This window comes from Penicillium cinerascens, assembly GCF_028974065.1.
Source record: "Penicillium cinerascens strain IBT 15544 chromosome Unknown contig_16_segment0_segment0, whole genome shotgun sequence".
NCBI lineage: Eukaryota > Fungi > Ascomycota > Eurotiomycetes > Eurotiales > Aspergillaceae > Penicillium > Penicillium cinerascens.
In genome coordinates, this window is record NW_026695286.1 from 2,627,812 (window position 1) to 2,643,966 (window position 16,155).

General features: G+C 52.8%; 7 protein-coding genes across 7 annotated transcripts; 5 read left to right on the forward strand and 2 right to left on the reverse strand.

The window, feature by feature from the left end:
* Nucleotides 1-108: 108 nt before the first annotated feature.
* N7498_000971 (uncharacterized protein) lies at nt 109-3,425 on the forward strand (the record flags this gene model as incomplete). Its single annotated transcript, XM_058448034.1, has 6 exons — nt 109-198; nt 255-398; nt 452-554; nt 615-631; nt 687-2,278; nt 2,333-3,425. The coding sequence occupies 6 exons, from the start codon at nt 109-111 to the stop codon at nt 3,423-3,425; spliced, it is 3,039 nt and encodes a 1,012-aa protein (XP_058313445.1).
* A 599-nt stretch (nt 3,426-4,024) lies between these two features.
* On the forward strand, nt 4,025-5,329 carry N7498_000972 (coenzyme A transporter; the record flags this gene model as incomplete). Its single annotated transcript, XM_058448035.1, has 2 exons — nt 4,025-4,297; nt 4,355-5,329. 2 exons carry the CDS (start codon nt 4,025-4,027, stop codon nt 5,327-5,329), a joined length of 1,248 nt encoding a protein of 415 aa, XP_058313446.1.
* A 544-nt stretch (nt 5,330-5,873) lies between these two features.
* Nucleotides 5,874-6,945, forward strand: N7498_000973 (RNA-binding ATPase activator ESF2; the record flags this gene model as incomplete). Its single annotated transcript, XM_058448036.1, has 2 exons — nt 5,874-6,446; nt 6,499-6,945. The coding sequence occupies 2 exons, from the start codon at nt 5,874-5,876 to the stop codon at nt 6,943-6,945; spliced, it is 1,020 nt and encodes a 339-aa protein (XP_058313447.1).
* A 237-nt stretch (nt 6,946-7,182) lies between these two features.
* Nucleotides 7,183-8,952, reverse strand: N7498_000974 (ribosome-binding protein NMD3; the record flags this gene model as incomplete). The annotated part of the gene is made up of 4 exons (XM_058448037.1): nt 7,183-7,972; nt 8,040-8,105; nt 8,159-8,821; nt 8,885-8,952. The coding sequence occupies 4 exons, from the start codon at nt 8,950-8,952 to the stop codon at nt 7,183-7,185; spliced, it is 1,587 nt and encodes a 528-aa protein (XP_058313448.1).
* Nucleotides 8,953-9,242: 290 nt separating this feature from the next.
* Nucleotides 9,243-11,210, forward strand: N7498_000975 (RsfS/YbeB/iojap family protein; the record flags this gene model as incomplete). Its single annotated transcript, XM_058448038.1, has 1 exon — nt 9,243-11,210. One exon carries the CDS (start codon nt 9,243-9,245, stop codon nt 11,208-11,210), a length of 1,968 nt encoding a protein of 655 aa, XP_058313449.1.
* Nucleotides 11,211-11,436: 226 nt separating this feature from the next.
* Nucleotides 11,437-13,025, forward strand: pex12 (ubiquitin-protein ligase peroxin 12; the record flags this gene model as incomplete). Its single annotated transcript, XM_058448039.1, has 2 exons — nt 11,437-11,520; nt 11,608-13,025. The coding sequence occupies exons 1-2, from the start codon at nt 11,463-11,465 to the stop codon at nt 13,023-13,025; spliced, it is 1,476 nt and encodes a 491-aa protein (XP_058313450.1). The 5' UTR covers nt 11,437-11,462.
* A 375-nt stretch (nt 13,026-13,400) lies between these two features.
* On the reverse strand, nt 13,401-14,769 carry N7498_000977 (uncharacterized protein; the record flags this gene model as incomplete). The annotated part of the gene is made up of 5 exons (XM_058448040.1): nt 13,401-13,797; nt 13,850-14,238; nt 14,306-14,413; nt 14,478-14,497; nt 14,565-14,769. The coding sequence occupies 5 exons, from the start codon at nt 14,767-14,769 to the stop codon at nt 13,401-13,403; spliced, it is 1,119 nt and encodes a 372-aa protein (XP_058313451.1).
* Nucleotides 14,770-16,155: the final 1,386 nt, after the last annotated feature.

A 16,155-nucleotide genomic window follows, 5' to 3' on the forward strand; every position in this document is an offset into this window, starting at 1 on the left:
GCGTGCCCCCAGCATCCATAGAGAATAATGGTATGCGACACTCATTCCCGCCGGAGATTTGGCCGTGGAGGCCACCGAAGGTGGAATCATGCTCGTGGCAGGGGAACTATGGCCAACAATTCTCTCAACCAGGTCCTGTTCAAAAGAAAACCCGTTATATACCTTCCACAACCCGTCATTGAAGATGATAGCTCCGAGGTATGTCGTCTACAATCCGCGCTGAGAAGCGAACCTTTGGTTAATACCCATCCTAGGTCTGGGTTATCCCGGAGACCAGCGAGGTCTTCACGAGCTATGACCCGTACCTCCAGCGAATGGACTTTTACAAGCAACGCCGATTCATCTGCGAGATCACCGGCCATTCGGGCATGAACTTTTTCGAGGCACTCCGGAGTGAGGTATGTCGCCACTGCGGGATCGAGGATTGGACATAAGCTCATGAATGAATTAGACGGAGGAATCACGCGAGGTCAACAACAGTTTCCCCGAAGCTTTGAAGGAACCGATCTTACGCCGAATCCAGTTCTCGACGGTTTCGCGGGTCGATAACTTGGGTATGTTCTCTCCTCTCCAGATTATCGGCGGGACTCGGCTGACAATGCTTTTTTTCACAGTGGATGAAATATACGAAGTGAGAAGCCTGCATCGGCACTGACACGCGTTTAATTGATGCTGACAATAACCAGGAATTCAAGTCCGACTTCTACCCGGGCGAAGCTGTTCTTATTTTGCTAGAAGATAACAGCAGACTTCACGGGACCATCAGAGACAAGGCTAATTTTGCCGAACAACTCTACGCTGATGGTACCATCAAGACTCCGGCATTTGCTCGGTACCTAGTCAAGGTTTCAGACCGACCAAATGAGGAAGCCCTTTTGGACCAAAACCACATCACGCGCGACCGAAAGGCTTTCACCAAATTGATGCTTCGCGGCTTCATCAAGAATAACGTTACTCGAGAGGCGTGGACTGGCGCACCCTGGTTGGTGAAGGCATCAATCGCCGAGGAGTACAAAATCTCCACAGAGGTCCCGAAGCACCTGCAGTACGGCGCCAAGATTGCTGAGAAGAGAGCCATGAAGAAGGCGGGCGAAGAAGGTTTCTTTGGCATTTTCTCTTCACAACAGTTGCCTGAGCTGAAGCCCGCAGTGAAGGGCCAAAAGTCCAAAATGTCTGCGCAGGAAATGGCAAAGACCCGTGAAGCGCAGTACCAGGAGTACCAGCGATCTCTTAACGGCAACCCTTCATTCCTTCCGCCTAACAACCCTCTCCGTCCGTCCAAGCCACCGCTGGTCGGTGACAAGAAAATGCATCCGCCATCAGTCGTTGTCAAGAACGAATCACGACCGCCTTCGCCTCCTCCTATTCGGTACCCTATGGAGGATCTGGAGCTCGCTCCTATCCATGAACGGAAGCCTCGTCCCACCTTGAAGTTTGTGAAGCTGGGCGAATCGGACGACGACGACACCGAAGACCTTCTGCCAGATAACTTGGAACCGGATTCCGTCGGATTGCTTCTGGAAACCTGGGATACTCTCAATGTGTACTGCGAGGTTTTCAAGCTTGACTCATTTACCTTTGATGATTTCCTCCAGGCAATGCGCTATTCATCAGAGGAGGTTGACTGCGAGCTATTCGTGGAAATCCATTGTGCCGTTCTGAAGAAGCTTGTGAATGCTGAAGGCAAAGACGGCGGTGCCATTCAAGTCTCTCTCCCCGATTTTCCCGTCGAAGAATCTGATGAGTCTGAAGAGGAAGAGGAAGAGGAAAAGGAAGAGCAGGAGGAAGAGGGCGATGAAGAGCCGGCACCCAAGGCAACAAGAATGACCACCCGAGGCAGCTTGGCCAAAAAAGAGGCGGATGAGATCAAATCAAACATCCAAGAAGAAGAACCCGAGGACGAGCGGATCCATCGCGCCGAGGAGATGTTCGAGAAAGTCGGCTGGATTGAGCGTCTTCGCCGGCGAGACTTCCGCAATGGTGGCTGGGAGTTGGTCATGATCGGTCTCTTGCATCAGCTGTCTTTCCGTCCTCGGTCAGAAAAGACTTGCAACGACATCCTGCAGCATCTCGCCCCTCTTGACATGCCCCCAACTCAGAAGACTGCACGCGAGCAGTACCGCACCCTCGATATCAACTTGCGAGTCAAGGCTCTTCAGATGATCTGCATGTTGAGCTTGGAGACCAAAGCTATTCGGAACTACCTGGAGGAATGCAGCAATCAGATGACCGAGTTCCGCAAGGAGAAGATTGAACACCAGAAGGCGCGCAAGGCAGCGTAAGTCGATTTGTTTCTTTCTTTCAATGTACCCGTGCTAACATCTATAACCAGACTTGGTGAACTCCGCCTGCTGCATCAAGACCGTAAGGCGCTTGCCCCAGAGCCTGAAAAGGGCGCTGCAAAGTCGCCGACGCCCATACCCGAGCTTGAGGAGGGCTTGGATGACTCCAAGGTGACCGGCATCGAAGGTGACTCCGAGATCCCCATCGACACCGAGGACGAGGATACTCCTCGGCCGCGAGCACTACGTGGTGGAGTTGATCGTGCTCTGGAGCGGAAGCGGAAGCAAGAGGTGGAGCGGGAACGCAAGGAGCAGCTGGCCAAGCAGCCCAAGGGCTCCAAGGCGTACCAAAAGGTCCTGAAGAAGATCGAGGAACAAAAGAGCCTGATCAAGGAGTTCGAAGCGAAGATCGAAATATGTGAAAACGACCTGCGGGAGGCCGACTGCCCTCGGACGAAATGTCTCGGCTTAGACCGTTTCTGCAACCGGTATTGGTGGTTTGAGCGTAATGCGATGCCCTATGAGGGAATGCCTACCAGCTCCACAGCTGAGGCGAAGTACGCCAACGGCCGCCTCTGGGTCCAGGGTCCGGACGAAATGGAGGTCTCTGGCTTCATTGATCTGACCGACGAACAGCGCAAGCAGTACCACAGGCATTTCCAGACTACACCCGCGGAGCGCAGAAGCCTCGAAGAAGGCCCTACACACGTCACCAATGCCCGGGAATGGGCCTACTATGAGGATCCCGAAATGATCGAGCAGCTCATCGAGTGGCTCGACCCGCGCGGTAACCGCGAATGCAAGCTGCTCAAGGAGCTCATGAGCCAGCGAGAGGTCATCACCAAATACATGCAGAATCGCCAAGAATACCTGAACGAGACTCGCGAGAGGGCCGAGTCCGAGGAGATGCCGACCAAGCGTGTCACCACCCGCACCAAGACCTACGTGGACACCAACGAGCACCGTCTCCGCTGTCTGCGCTGGAAGAACACGACTGCCCTCACCGAGCTTGGACACCTTCACGTGGACCCTGACCGACCTCTCAAACGCAAGCGGGCTTCCTCCGTCCCTGATGTGCGCGAGAACAAGGCGACCCGCGGTAAGCCATTGACTCGCCGCGGATCACGGCGCGGACGGGGATGAACCAAAAGGCCATCACGCGACCACGAATCTGATTGTACTATTTCTACGCGAATTATTTTCTGTATACAGTTCGTTTTGCACGGGAGGAGTCGGGGTGGTTTACTGCTTTCATTTTACGGGAATAGAAATGGCACATAGAACATTACGGCCTTCTACGGAAGTATGTATAAAGGCTGACAATTCGGCTTCTCGGGACTCGTTCCAGTAACTTCGAAATTACCCGCCACCCCGGCCCGCATCCTGGTATCCGTACCGTAATCCCGCGGCTACACGCGGGGTGCGGCTGGTATCGGCATGTCAGCTCTTACGCCGAGTGTCGGGCAAATCGACGTCAGATCAAAGTTGCGATTAAAACACACAACACACTCTTTTGCCTCTCGACACAAGCCGATCTTTATAGAAATACTCACTGATCCCTTGAGGAATCGCTATACATTACCGGAGACACCCCTGCGCAGCCTGCCTAAGGTGCCGACGAGCCTCCGGTAGCCCGAAACTTTTCTTCCAGATTATCGCCGAGTGATCACGAGGGAGGATACCGTTCTTCCCCAGACCCTCCCGGTGCGCCTCGGCCGCACACAGCGTCTTCGCCGCTTCCCATGTCGACTGGATTTCCAGAACATGAGCAGAGACCTGTTACGCAACCTCTCAACCAAAACACATCCGACTTCAGTCGGCAATCTATCCCTCAGATGAGTGGCCTCGCTCATCCACGATCATCGGGGCCCATTGCGAGTGGCGCGGGCGGACAAATGAGTACCGGTGGCAGCACAGAAGAGCAAAAGGGTAGCGGGACGAACAAAGCAGTCAAGACTCGCAGCCTAGACTATGTGTTGCGGAGCGGTTTAGCGGGTGGATTGGCAGGTTGTGCGGTAAGTGCGAAGTCATTGACAGACTATGAAATTTGTACTGATGGAATGTGAACGCAGGCAAAAACAGTTGTTGCACCCCTCGATCGCGTCAAAATCCTCTTCCAGGCATCCAATCCCCAATTTGCCAAGTACACCGGTAGCTGGGCAGGCCTCGCGGCCGCCATCCGCGACATCAAGCGCTATGAAGGTGCTTCAGGCCTGTTCAAAGGCCACTCGGCCACTCTCCTCCGTATCTTCCCCTACGCCGCCATCAAATTCCTCGCCTACGAGCAGATCCGCGCCGTCATGATCTCGTCCCCTGACCAAGAGACCTCCGTCCGCCGCTTAGTATCCGGCAGCATGGCCGGCATCACATCTGTATTTTTCACATATCCGCTCGAGCTTGTACGAGTGCGATTGGCCTTCGAGACCAAAAGAACATCGCGATCCTCTTTGAAGGACATTTGCCGCCAGATCTACAATGAACGAATCACCCCTCCCTCAACAGCCGCAGCAGCGTCCCATTCCGCCTCGACCAGCGTTGCCGCCGCCGGAACCATTTCTTCAACTGTGAACCAGGCCGTGCCTCGCTCGGGCTTCGCCAACTTTTACCGCGGATTCGGCCCCACCATCCTCGGCATGCTTCCCTATGCCGGCATGTCTTTCCTCACCCACGACACAGTAGGCGACTGGCTGCGCCACCCCTCTGTCGCACAGTACACTACAATCCCAGACTCGGAGTCCAAACCGAAGAAGGGTTCTCGACACCCCCAGCTCACTGCGGCCGCAGAGCTGTCTTCCGGTGCACTCGCCGGCCTGGTCTCCCAAACATCCTCATACCCACTTGAAGTGATCCGACGCCGAATGCAAGTCGGCGGCGCAGTTGGTGACGGCCGCCGTCTCGGATTATTAGAAACGGGCCGTAAAATTTGGCTCGAGAGAGGATTCCGCGGTTTCTGGGTTGGCTTGACCATTGGGTACATGAAGGTGGTGCCCATGGTGGCTACCAGTTTCTTTGTTTATGAGCGGTTGAAGTGGTCTTTGGGCATTTAGACCTGCTGATATGGCTTCTTCGTTTCTATTTTCTTACGTCCCGTCTCTAGTAGCTGCATATGATTGGCGATAGACCATTTTGGTTGGCCGATGCGTCTCGGCATCTTTTGATTCCCCTTGGCGTTGCGTGGATCACTATCTGGGCTCTTTTTTTTTTCAGCGATAGAAGGGCCATTACGGCCTAGTTGATATACACCGAAGACGAACATATATTTCATTTTTTTCAAACTCATCGAGGCCTACCTATTCTCTACTGTCTATGTCGTACGTACCAGTGGACTAAGGAGATATTGTAAGTAGTCTGTCCACCTACCTACTTTGACCTTCTTAAAAACCAATTAGAAAAAAATGTCTAGAAAGACCTTAAAAATTGCCTAGGAAGACGTTTATTCACGCCTACTGACAATTTCTCGGCCCTTGATTGCGTGCAGCCGTTGATGGTCGGGGCCCGGAGCGCCGCACGGACCACTCAGTTCGCCGCAAAAAAAAGTTGGAGACTTCCGACTTCTTCACCAGCGCTTTACTTCAGTCCCACCACTACAATATGACGACTCGCAAGCACAACGAATTCCTCGATACTGCACCGAGTGACGAAGAATCGGCCAGCGACCGCGGCTATGATTCCGAAGAGAATGTCGCCAAGAGCAAAGGCAGAGCCGTGAAGCGGAGACGGACCGCGGACACGCAGGACTTTTTCGGTCTCGAGTCTGACGAGGACGAGTCAGCGGACGAGGAGGATCGCACAGAAGTCAAGGGAAAGAGGGGCAAACAATCGAAGGACAATCAGCCCGCGTCTGACGACGAGGACCAAAACGACGAAGACGAAGACGAAGAGGGAGGCGCACTCCTCGACACGACGAAACCTACGAAGCCCGCCAAACTACTCTCTACCAAACCGCTCAAGGAATCCAAGAAGAACAAGACTGGTGTCGTCTATCTCTCCTCTCTTCCGCCCTATCTTAAACCCTTCGCATTAAAGGGTATGATTGAGGCGCGAGGTTTCGGCCCTATTACCAAAATCTTCCTCTCGCCACTAGTGCCTAGCAACTCCGGTCCCAAGAGAGCCAAGTCTAATAAGCGCAAGATCTTCACTGACGGTTGGATAGAGTTCGAGAAGGTATGTGCTGCCCCGGACCTCCTCTATGCGCCAAACTGACACCGCGACTCAGAAAAAAACCGCCAAGATCTGCGCCGAGACGTTGAATGCGCACATCGTCGGCGGCCGGAAGGGTGGATGGTACCATGACGATGTTTGGAATATGAAGTATTTACGTGGCTTTAAATGGGCGGACCTTATGGAGCAGGTGCAGAGAGAACGCTCGGAGAGGGAGGCCAAGCAGCGGATCGAGGATGCGCGTGCTAAGAAAGAGGAGAAGGTCTTCATGGCCGGTGTTGAAGCCGGAAGAGTTGCAGATGGTATGGCTAGGAAGAATGAGGAAAAGAGGAGGAGGTTGGCTGAAGCAGATCGTGCTGGAGCTGAGGATGCTGCAAAGGCGAAGAGGATTGAGAAGCCTGCGCCGGTGCGGAGACGCTTTGTGCAGAACGACGTTGTTAAGCAGAAGGATCAGAGTGGGCTTGGAGATGATGCGAAGAGGGTGCTAGGGAAGATCTTTTGATTTCCTGTTCCCTGGGGACTTCTCAGCTTGTATGAATTACCTATTCGAAACATACTGTTACTTTTGATATCCATAACGATGAAAATATTTGCATCCGATTCATGCTATACACATGTATCTATTTCAGAACTTTTTATTGTAGATCCCATGTAAAAACAAGAGTGTGTAGATAAACGCCAGCCATGATCATCAAAGATATCGGTATCAACATCAGTCGCAGTCGCAGTCGCAGAAAGCTCATTGGTCGTTCATGTTCAACTCATCAAAGTCATCAAGCAGCTCGTCCATGTTGATTTTCGGCACCTCATCGTCACTGTCGCTATCCTCGTCCATCATCTCATCACCAACGGGCTGCTGCACCTTATTCCGGTTCTTGTACAGATCCAGCGTGCTCCGCAGTTCCTGATCCTCCTCGACATCGCGCAAGAACATCTCAAAGTCGGCTTCGAGGCGCTCCTGCTCCTGCTCCTGCTTCCGGCTTTGAGCAGCACCGGAGCCGGCAGCCAGAGCCTCTTCCTCGTGCTCGCGGGCCATACGGCGAAGGCGCCAGGCACGGTTCTTCGGCTTCTTCTTGCGCGCATAGTGTTTCTTAATCAAGACCACGTCTGGAATCGCGTCTCTGTACTGATTGCTGGATTCAATGGCATCAAAGTTGGGGTCGTTGAAGTTGGTGTCTGTCAGGTGGTAGCCGAGAACGGAGTCACCGACGTGCAGGATAGCGCCGAGGTGGGTGCGTGTGAAGTATGTCTTGTCGTTAGAGCCAAGGTCAGAGGCACGAGCAACAGTAGCTTCAGCCAGATGGTACCGGCCGTTGGACTTGCCAACGGGCTCAATGTCCATGACGATGAACTCCTTTAGCTCGGTCACGTCCGCCAGAGACCTAAACGGCGAGCGCCAGTATGTACCGGTGGGGACCTCGGCCGTTTGGAGGGTCTGAGGGTCCATAACGTTGACAGCTGTGCCGACACGGTGGCAAATGGCCAGGGGCGAGATATTGCCTATCTGGCGGGCTAGCTTGATGGGAAGGCTATGATTTGGTCAGTGTGGTGAACGGGAGAGAATGAAAGTTTCGTAAAGACGGAGGAAAAACGTACGCCACGAGATCATCTTTTACAATAGGGACCAACTCGACGGAAAAGCTGAACTTGTACGACTTTGTCCTAGAGAAGTTTGTTAGCGCGGACAAGCAACTTATTTAAAGGATAGAACATACCCTGAGTGTGTATCTTGCGAGATCAACGTGCTACTCTTGGTGTATCGACAGGGAGCAACACTGCACAAGAAGTCCAGCATCTTCTCGGCCTGGTTCCGGTGGGCATAGTAAAAGTCGAGACCATCCTTGACTTCTTTGATGTTGAGTGTATCCTTGTGCGCGCCATTTTTCAGGATGAGTTGCTCGAGGTACAGGAATGTCCTCTTGTGCGGTACTTTCTGCCGGAGCTGAATAGTAGCTCTAAACGCGTGGTGCGTGAAGCTGGTCTGGCAGTCCGTGCATTGCTGATTGGCCACGACAAAGACCACTTCAAATGTTTGCTGGACGATGGTACCCTCAAAGGCTTCCTGTTGGATTGTGATCTTGACCTTGACACGGCGAGAGTGGGGTTCGGTCCAGATAAAACTGGCGTCGATAATGCGGACTTTGTTGAGGCCGGTGAGCTTGCGCAGACAAATAGCGAGGAGCTCCTTCGATTCGAGGTTGGCAACGACCCAGCTGTTGGGGGGCTGCAGCCATCGCTCGCAGTCTCTGCACATGTGGAGGGTGGCTTCGCGCTGAATGCCTTGAGAAACGTCGATGGTGAGCCTCACGCAGTCGTGGCAAAGTGCTCCAGCGGAGGTGGTTCCATCGATGGGAGCACCACAATTACAGCACAAAATACTGCTCTCATGTTAGTATCGAGTCAAAATCTCAAGTAATAAAAGTCCCGCGATAAGAACTTACGTCGCAATGATGGGCTCGTCCTGCTGCATGCCCGTCATATAGACGGGGGCATCCAGATCCATCGACATCCTGAACGAGGATCCAAATGACTAGACGTCGAAAAAAGCAAGAAGACTTCACGAGCCTGTGAGAGAAGAAGTTCGATTTGTAACTTTTGCCCCGCCGTGAATCTTTTTTGCAGCTGACTCATCCCTTTGCAGTGTTTGCACCGCCGATATCATATCGCGCGCTTCGCCGGTTTTTGAGCTCAGCATCTATCTATCTTCGCACCGCCATGAGGGCTTTATTAAGAGGGGCTGCGTGCCAATCATGTCGCCATGAAGTACTCAGGTCATTTCTCGCTGTATCCGGCGTGCCTATGCCGCGATATACCTCTGCCCTTCGACCTGCTTTCAACTCGCGAACTTTCTCTGCGATAGGCCCGTTGCGGTCTGATCGTCCCCCTATCTCGCAACACCCTGAGGTCAATGAGTCGCCTGCGGAGGAAAGGTCTGCTGAGATGGAGAAAAATACGACAGCATCATCTCACGTGCCCTGGTATCTTCAGGAAGAACCACTCGCTACCGAAACTCGCTCGGTCTCTGGAGATCACATCCCGGAGATACCGGAAAACTCACCGGAAATGCTCACCACCCTCCTCGACTATACATACAAGGATCTTGGCCTGGATAGTCTGAAGCTTTACGACTTACGTGGTCTCGACATTCCTGCCGCTCTGGGAGCCAATGTCATCATGATCATTGGCACAGCGCGCAGTGTGAAACATTTGAATGTTTCCGCTGATCGCCTTTGCCGGTGGTTACGAAGCAAATACAAGCTCACTCCCTACGCGGACGGTTTATTGGGACGCAACGAGCTGAAGATCAAGCTTCGTCGCAAAGCCAAGCGCGCGCGTGCTGCCAGCGCTGCCGGCGCGTTCATCGACGAGAAAGACGATGGGATTACCACCGGCTGGATTTGCGTGAATACGGGTGTGGTAGACAAGGATACTCCGAAGGCCGAGCTCAGCGAACTGGGTTTCGAAGGATTTGGTCAAGTCGACGCCGGCACCAGCGTCGTGGTCCAGATCTTCACGGAAGAGAAGCGGGCCGATGTCGATCTCGAGGGTCTCTGGCAGAAGACTATGGAGCGGGCCGAAAAGAAAAGACTTCAAGATGAACAGAATAATTCCGTTGCTGCTTCTCGATCTCCGGCAACCAGCGATTCTCCTTTTGGTCCGGGAGGTCAGAAGCGGCGCCTTCATTCTGCTCGACATGATGCGAAGCACAGCACCAATTCCAGCGGACTGAGCTTATCAGATGCCTTGGCTGCTACATCCGCTACTCAGAAGGCACGTGGCAAGGGTCTGAGTACAGAAACTCTAGTTAAATTGCTGGTCGGGCTCTCTCATGAGAGCGCACGGAGTGAACTGGGAACTGGCCCCGAGGATCAAAACTCCACACTTTTTCTGCAGCTCCTGTATGCCAGTCTGCCACCGAGCATGGCTGAACCGGCGATTTCCCATCTGCGTTTGAATCTGTTTTCAATCGCGGTTTCTCGGCAACATCCCGCGTATAGCAAGGAAGCACTTTTCAGCTCGTTCTCCGACCTTTTGAACGATGGCCATGACCTTCCAGACGAACTCGCCTTTGAGATTCTTGCCGCTCTTCTGACTCCAAGAGTAGAGAACGTTCAGCGACCTGCGCCGTACCTCCCAGAATCGGACATGGAGCTGGCTTTGCAGGTTCTGGATCGTCTGAGTCTTCGCGGCGTCCCGATTCTCAATTACAAATTGTTCAACATGCTTTACCAAGTCGTTGACATCCCTACTCTGCCGTCTTCAGAACCATCCCCCGATGAGTCCGTTCCACGATCGGCGAATGTTAAACGGTGGTCTCAATCTCAGCGACAGAAGCTGGACCGGCTATCGAAGATTGTTGCGGCCGCGGACGTTCCCTTTGATGCACCTGAAGCTCGTAAGCTCATGGTGACCCAGTTTCGATGCGAGGATTACGACGGATTCTGGCGCCTGTGGCGACAATTACCTCTGAAAGGGGCTCAACGGACACGAGAGGACTATGTCCAGCTATTCCAGCTGCACGCGGATTTGGGCGAGGAGCGACAGGCGCGAGACTGCCTCTCGGCGTGGGTGCCCATGATGGCCCGGGAACAAAGCCCGATTGTACTTCAAGGGCCCCTTGTGAACTCGTTGATGCACTGCCTCCTGGTGGCAGACCCTGACATTCACAACCGCGCAGAGGACGCCTCTCCAAGCTATTTTGCGGAGGTTTGGACTCGATGCCAGAGCGCGCTGGCGCAGGAGGCGGCACATGATGACGCCTGGTAAATGGAAACAAACGGTGTATAATACTTTAGCACATAGCGTGTACCAAAAGAACGAACGTCAATTCTGTATAAAAGATCATACTGTCAAATGTCTGCGTAAGGCAAAGCGCTCGGCGTTGGATTTTGGGCCTCGGCTGACGATCCCTGGATCCGGCGACAGCTCCACACTCTCCGCCTCTTCGACTTCCCGACTCCCAACCATCAACCATCCACCATTGTCAAGGGCTGTCGAGGATGACCGGTACTCCTCACAATGGAGTACCTTCCTAGTCTTCAACAGGAGTTTGATGAGTTCAAGCCATCACTCTTCGGTAAGTGCCACCCTCGCGGGGAACGTCACCCCGGACACGGGGAACTTGCACACATGCGGAGTCGCTAACAAAGACCTCGCCGGACAGAACTCCTCGCTGAACAGCAACTATCCGATCTCCTTCCACCGTCTCTCCGCTATCTCCTCGCGGTCGCGACACATCGCCACCCGCGGTACCTTCTCCGGGTTCTCAACTCCTACGACGAGGTCTACGCGCTCCTCTCCCTAGTTGTCGAGCGGTACTACCTGCGCACTTTCGGTGGATCATTCACAGAGAACTTCTATTCTCTCAAGCGCGAGCGCGTTCTCCGCACCAAGAATGGAGAGATCCCTCGCGCCCAGGTCGGCGCCGAAGCCCCCGTGCGCGAAGCCCTCAAGCTGCACTCGGCCGACGTGTGGAAGAATCTGCTCGTCATGGTTGGCATACCGTACTTGAAACGCAAGCTCGATGAGGGATACGACATTCACGCTGCGCCGCAGGCGGCACTAGCCTTGGGTGGCGGGCCGCGATATAACCCCAGTGAAGACCTACCGCACAACCCAACAGTACGTCAGCGCATCTTCCACTACTACAAGTGGTTCTTGCGAAATATATACCCGTCTGTAAATGCGGCGTACTATTTCTCTATCTTGGCGTTCAACCTCGCCTACCTTTTCGATAATACCAAATACTCCTCACCATTCCTCTGGCTCATTGGCACGCGCATCCGTCGCCTGGGAGGCGCAGATCACCGTGCCATTGCCGAAGTGCTGGACCCCAAACCCGCACCTGGCGGTGGCCGGTCTCAGCGCCCTGGATCTGGCTTGCTTGGCCTTCTGAGCCCCCAGAATCTCCACACCCAGCTTCTGACTTCTCTGCGTTACTTCCTCCCTGCCTCAATCTTCGCGCTGAAGTTCCTGGAGTGGTGGCATGCAAGTGACTTCTCGCGGCAATTGGCCCGCAAAGCAACCGAAGTCCTTGATTTGCCTGCCCCGGTAGTCTCGGGGCTTACCAACCCGGCTGAGCGAAAGAAGTCCGGCCAAGAAGAAAAGGAAAAGAAGCAAGCAGAACAGGAAAAGAAGACTGGCGATCTCAAATCCGCCCTCAAGCCACCTCGCCGACACCAACCGCCTATCTCCGCTACCTCATATCTCCCTATCTTCACCGTTCCATTACCACCCGGCGACACCTCCAGTGCCAACATTTGCCCTGTCTGCTTAAACACACTCGCCAATCCGACGGCCTGCCAGACAGGATACGTCTTCTGCTACGTGTGCATTTTCCACTGGCTTAACGGTGAACACCAACGCCAGCTGGATTTCATGAACGGCGAGGGTGCGGGTGCACCCTGGGAAGAGGAGATTACTGGTGATGATGATGAGGCAGCGAAGAAGTCCTCGGGTGATAACGAAGAGAAAAGCTCTCGCAAGCGAGGTGGGAAATGGGAGAGTGGAAAAGGAAGATGCCCTGTTACTGGCAGGAGAGTCCTCGGAGGAACTGAGGGCTTGCGACGAGTTTTGATTTGATCATGCATATACACACTGTACCTATATACATAGATATCCAACCCCAGAAAGTGATCCATTCCGGAAGCTTAACCCTAACCTTTGACGGTGCCTGACGGCCACTAGGGAATACCAACATAGGCTACATTCAAAATAGTAGATAGATTGTTCGTTCAACGAATATAAAGAGACCCGAGAAGGATGTCGTGACAAAGGATTAAACAAGATAACTGGGAAGCCGTTTAAGGAAATGTAAATTGACTAAGATCACATTTTGAAGATTGTCTGGGTATCACGAGTAAGAAGATCCTAACAATCACTGCCAGAGTGAGAGTCGTTAGTGACGGAGAAATCCATCGTGCGCATCATCTGCAAAGCGGCCTTCCAATAATTGGATTAAACAGCGGTATGCAGATGCGTCTGCGACTCCGATCCAGCGTCTTGCAGGGCAATACTGCGCTCCTCAATCTTAGACCAGGTTGAGTCAGTAGTCATCCAAGCCTTGGAGATCGAGGGCTTAGAAATCGCACGCGATCCGCGTCGGGGACCAGAGCCCAAGTTCTCATTGGAAGGCTCGCTGGACCTCGTGCCGAAGCCGAGAGAGTTCTTCACCTTGCGTGAAAGGCCGGATTCCATGATGAGTTTGGAGAGGCAGGGTACGCTGAAGATGAAGAATCCGCAGGTCATTTCGGCGCAGGCCCAGAATAGAAGTGGGCCGATGAGGTACATGCTGTCAGAATCCTGGGCGAAGGCGACCGTATGGGCTAGTCGGAAGCATGCTGCCACCGAGGCACTGTGCCGATGTTAGCGTAGAATGAAAGACAATGCGTGGAGAGAGAACTAACAGAAAACCAACGCCGAAGATTACGGAGACACCGATCTTTTTTTGCCAGTTCATTTGTAAGCCCCAAATGGTTCGCTGAGGCAGCAGGAGCATTGCAATGTCCGAGACGACCTGAACGCTTGCCGACGTGAGCATGACCTTTGGCAGTGAGTAGCATTTGCTCGGAAGGTAGAATTTCCAGATGGCCTCGTGTGGGCGGCACTGCGTATTCAGAAGGATAATGCAAAGGAGCCCCCAAAGCCACTGAACAGATATGACAATCATACAACCGGCCCAGAACAGACTTCTAGATCTCTCGATGGGGACAAATATTCTACACCAGTCCATCAGGATGGCTGTTTTGATCAACGGCAGAGTGGCTGAGTAACAGCAACCGTAGATGAGGATCAGCTGGTAGGGTGATTAGCCACTGGATATTTCTGGTGTGATCGAACCCGAGCGAACGGGTGGGACTCACGTAGAGGGGTCGTATCAGATCCTCGTTATGAAGATTCCAAGTGTGCACGAAGTAGCCCGGGGTATAGATCAAACCGTAGCCTGCATAGGCCGTGCCCCAGTAGGCGCCCTGAAAAGTGTGAGGAGAAGTCCACATTGGGCAAAAAGGGAATAAAAGAGACAACACAACATACGTATGCAAGAATGACCATGACTGGGAAGAATTAGAGTTAGCTATATATCAACGGCACGAAGATGAAGTGGGATGGATGTCAACTTACATTCTTCAACACGAAGCTTCTTCTCCAGCCAGAGACGCACAGTTATGCGAAGAAAGAGACACATGGTCGCCACAACCATGCAGAGTGTTGTCACAAACCAGGCCAAACCATTTTTATTGGGAGGATTGTCGAAATTTGGTGTGACTCCCTCCGGCGCTTGAAGAGCTGGCGCAGCCAGCAGCTCAGCTAGGGCTTCCGGCGACATGTTGATATCCAAAGCCCGTAGAGGAGCAAAGGGCTGGGAATCAGCACGTTATAAAACGAAACCGGTGGCCACGAGCGAGAAAGAGCTGTCAACTTATATGTACGATGACAACAGGAAATCATCATATTTCGACATCTCGAAAAAGCCCCTGACGACGATCAAGGTACTTCATGACCACGCGCTCGTGATACCCAAGGGATTGGGTTGTGGGATTGGACTAGTCCTTTCTGCAGAGTACCGATTGCTTGTTTGAGTGATAAGACGATCCCAGGAACTAGATAGGTCTCGGTCGTGCACGAGTGGATCTGTCAACCACGCCATTGTCCACTAATGTGGCTAGGGGACACCGGATGGCGCGTCCCGCACCTACGCCCTCCGCACGGGGACGGGGAGCGGGAAGTTAAGCTGGTTTGGCAGCTGTGAGGGCCAAAATGACGAGAGGGGCTTGAATTATCGACGCTGTCGCTATTATAAAGTTGAGAGATTGCGTGTTTCTACAACTTAACCTCCGACAGCCGAAACCATGGCTCGTGAGGGCACCGTGCGATACCCGCGTTTGACAGCGGACAGCTTCGAATGCGTCTCAACAATACAGGTGTCGAAACATCCCGTCCCATTTCTTGTGACCTGTCAGATGTCACAAATACCGTTGCTAATTTCGGAGTTTCCACAATGACTTCGTGGCTGTTTCATTGGCTCGGATAAAACTACGCCTTGAGAGGCTAAAAGTCAATTTGATTAAATGCGGGAATTTGGGGTGTACATAGAAACCTTAAAAAGGTATCAGTGCCTACGTAAGCGCCCCCCCACCTCCTGGTGAGGGTGCGCTGCACCGGTAGGCCCATTTTCAGCGGTAGGCCCAATTCCATGCTATTCAGCTAATTATCATCGCGCTGGATTCGGATCTAGGTAAAAAAGGTCGCCTGCTTCTTCTCTTGCCCTCGCTGCTTCTATAGATGCCTCACGCTTCTAGGTAGGCTATTTTAGTGGCGGTTTACTATAGACCTTCGTATATAGTTTATCCAGCCGCTTCTTCTCCTAGATAGCCTCTTTTGCCTTCCTATCTATAATTAACCGGTTAGCATCGCGAACGCTGAGGATACTAGTATATCTAAGTAGTTTAATATATCGCTTAGTATAATTCCGTCGTAGAGGGGCGCGAGCGGCTATTATTTAGCTAATTATGTCGTTCGAGAGAGCTACTTATTCCGCGATGACCTTATTATGTTGGAAGATACGTATTAGGCCTCGCCGTTGCTTTAGGGTGAGGTTTTCTATCTTCGATAGCTTCCTATAGTTCTTTTCAAGAGCCTAGATGCTCTTTAGGGGTATATTCTTAACGCTTAAGGATATAGGTAGCGGTGATAGTGTCCGTTCCTGTCAGGA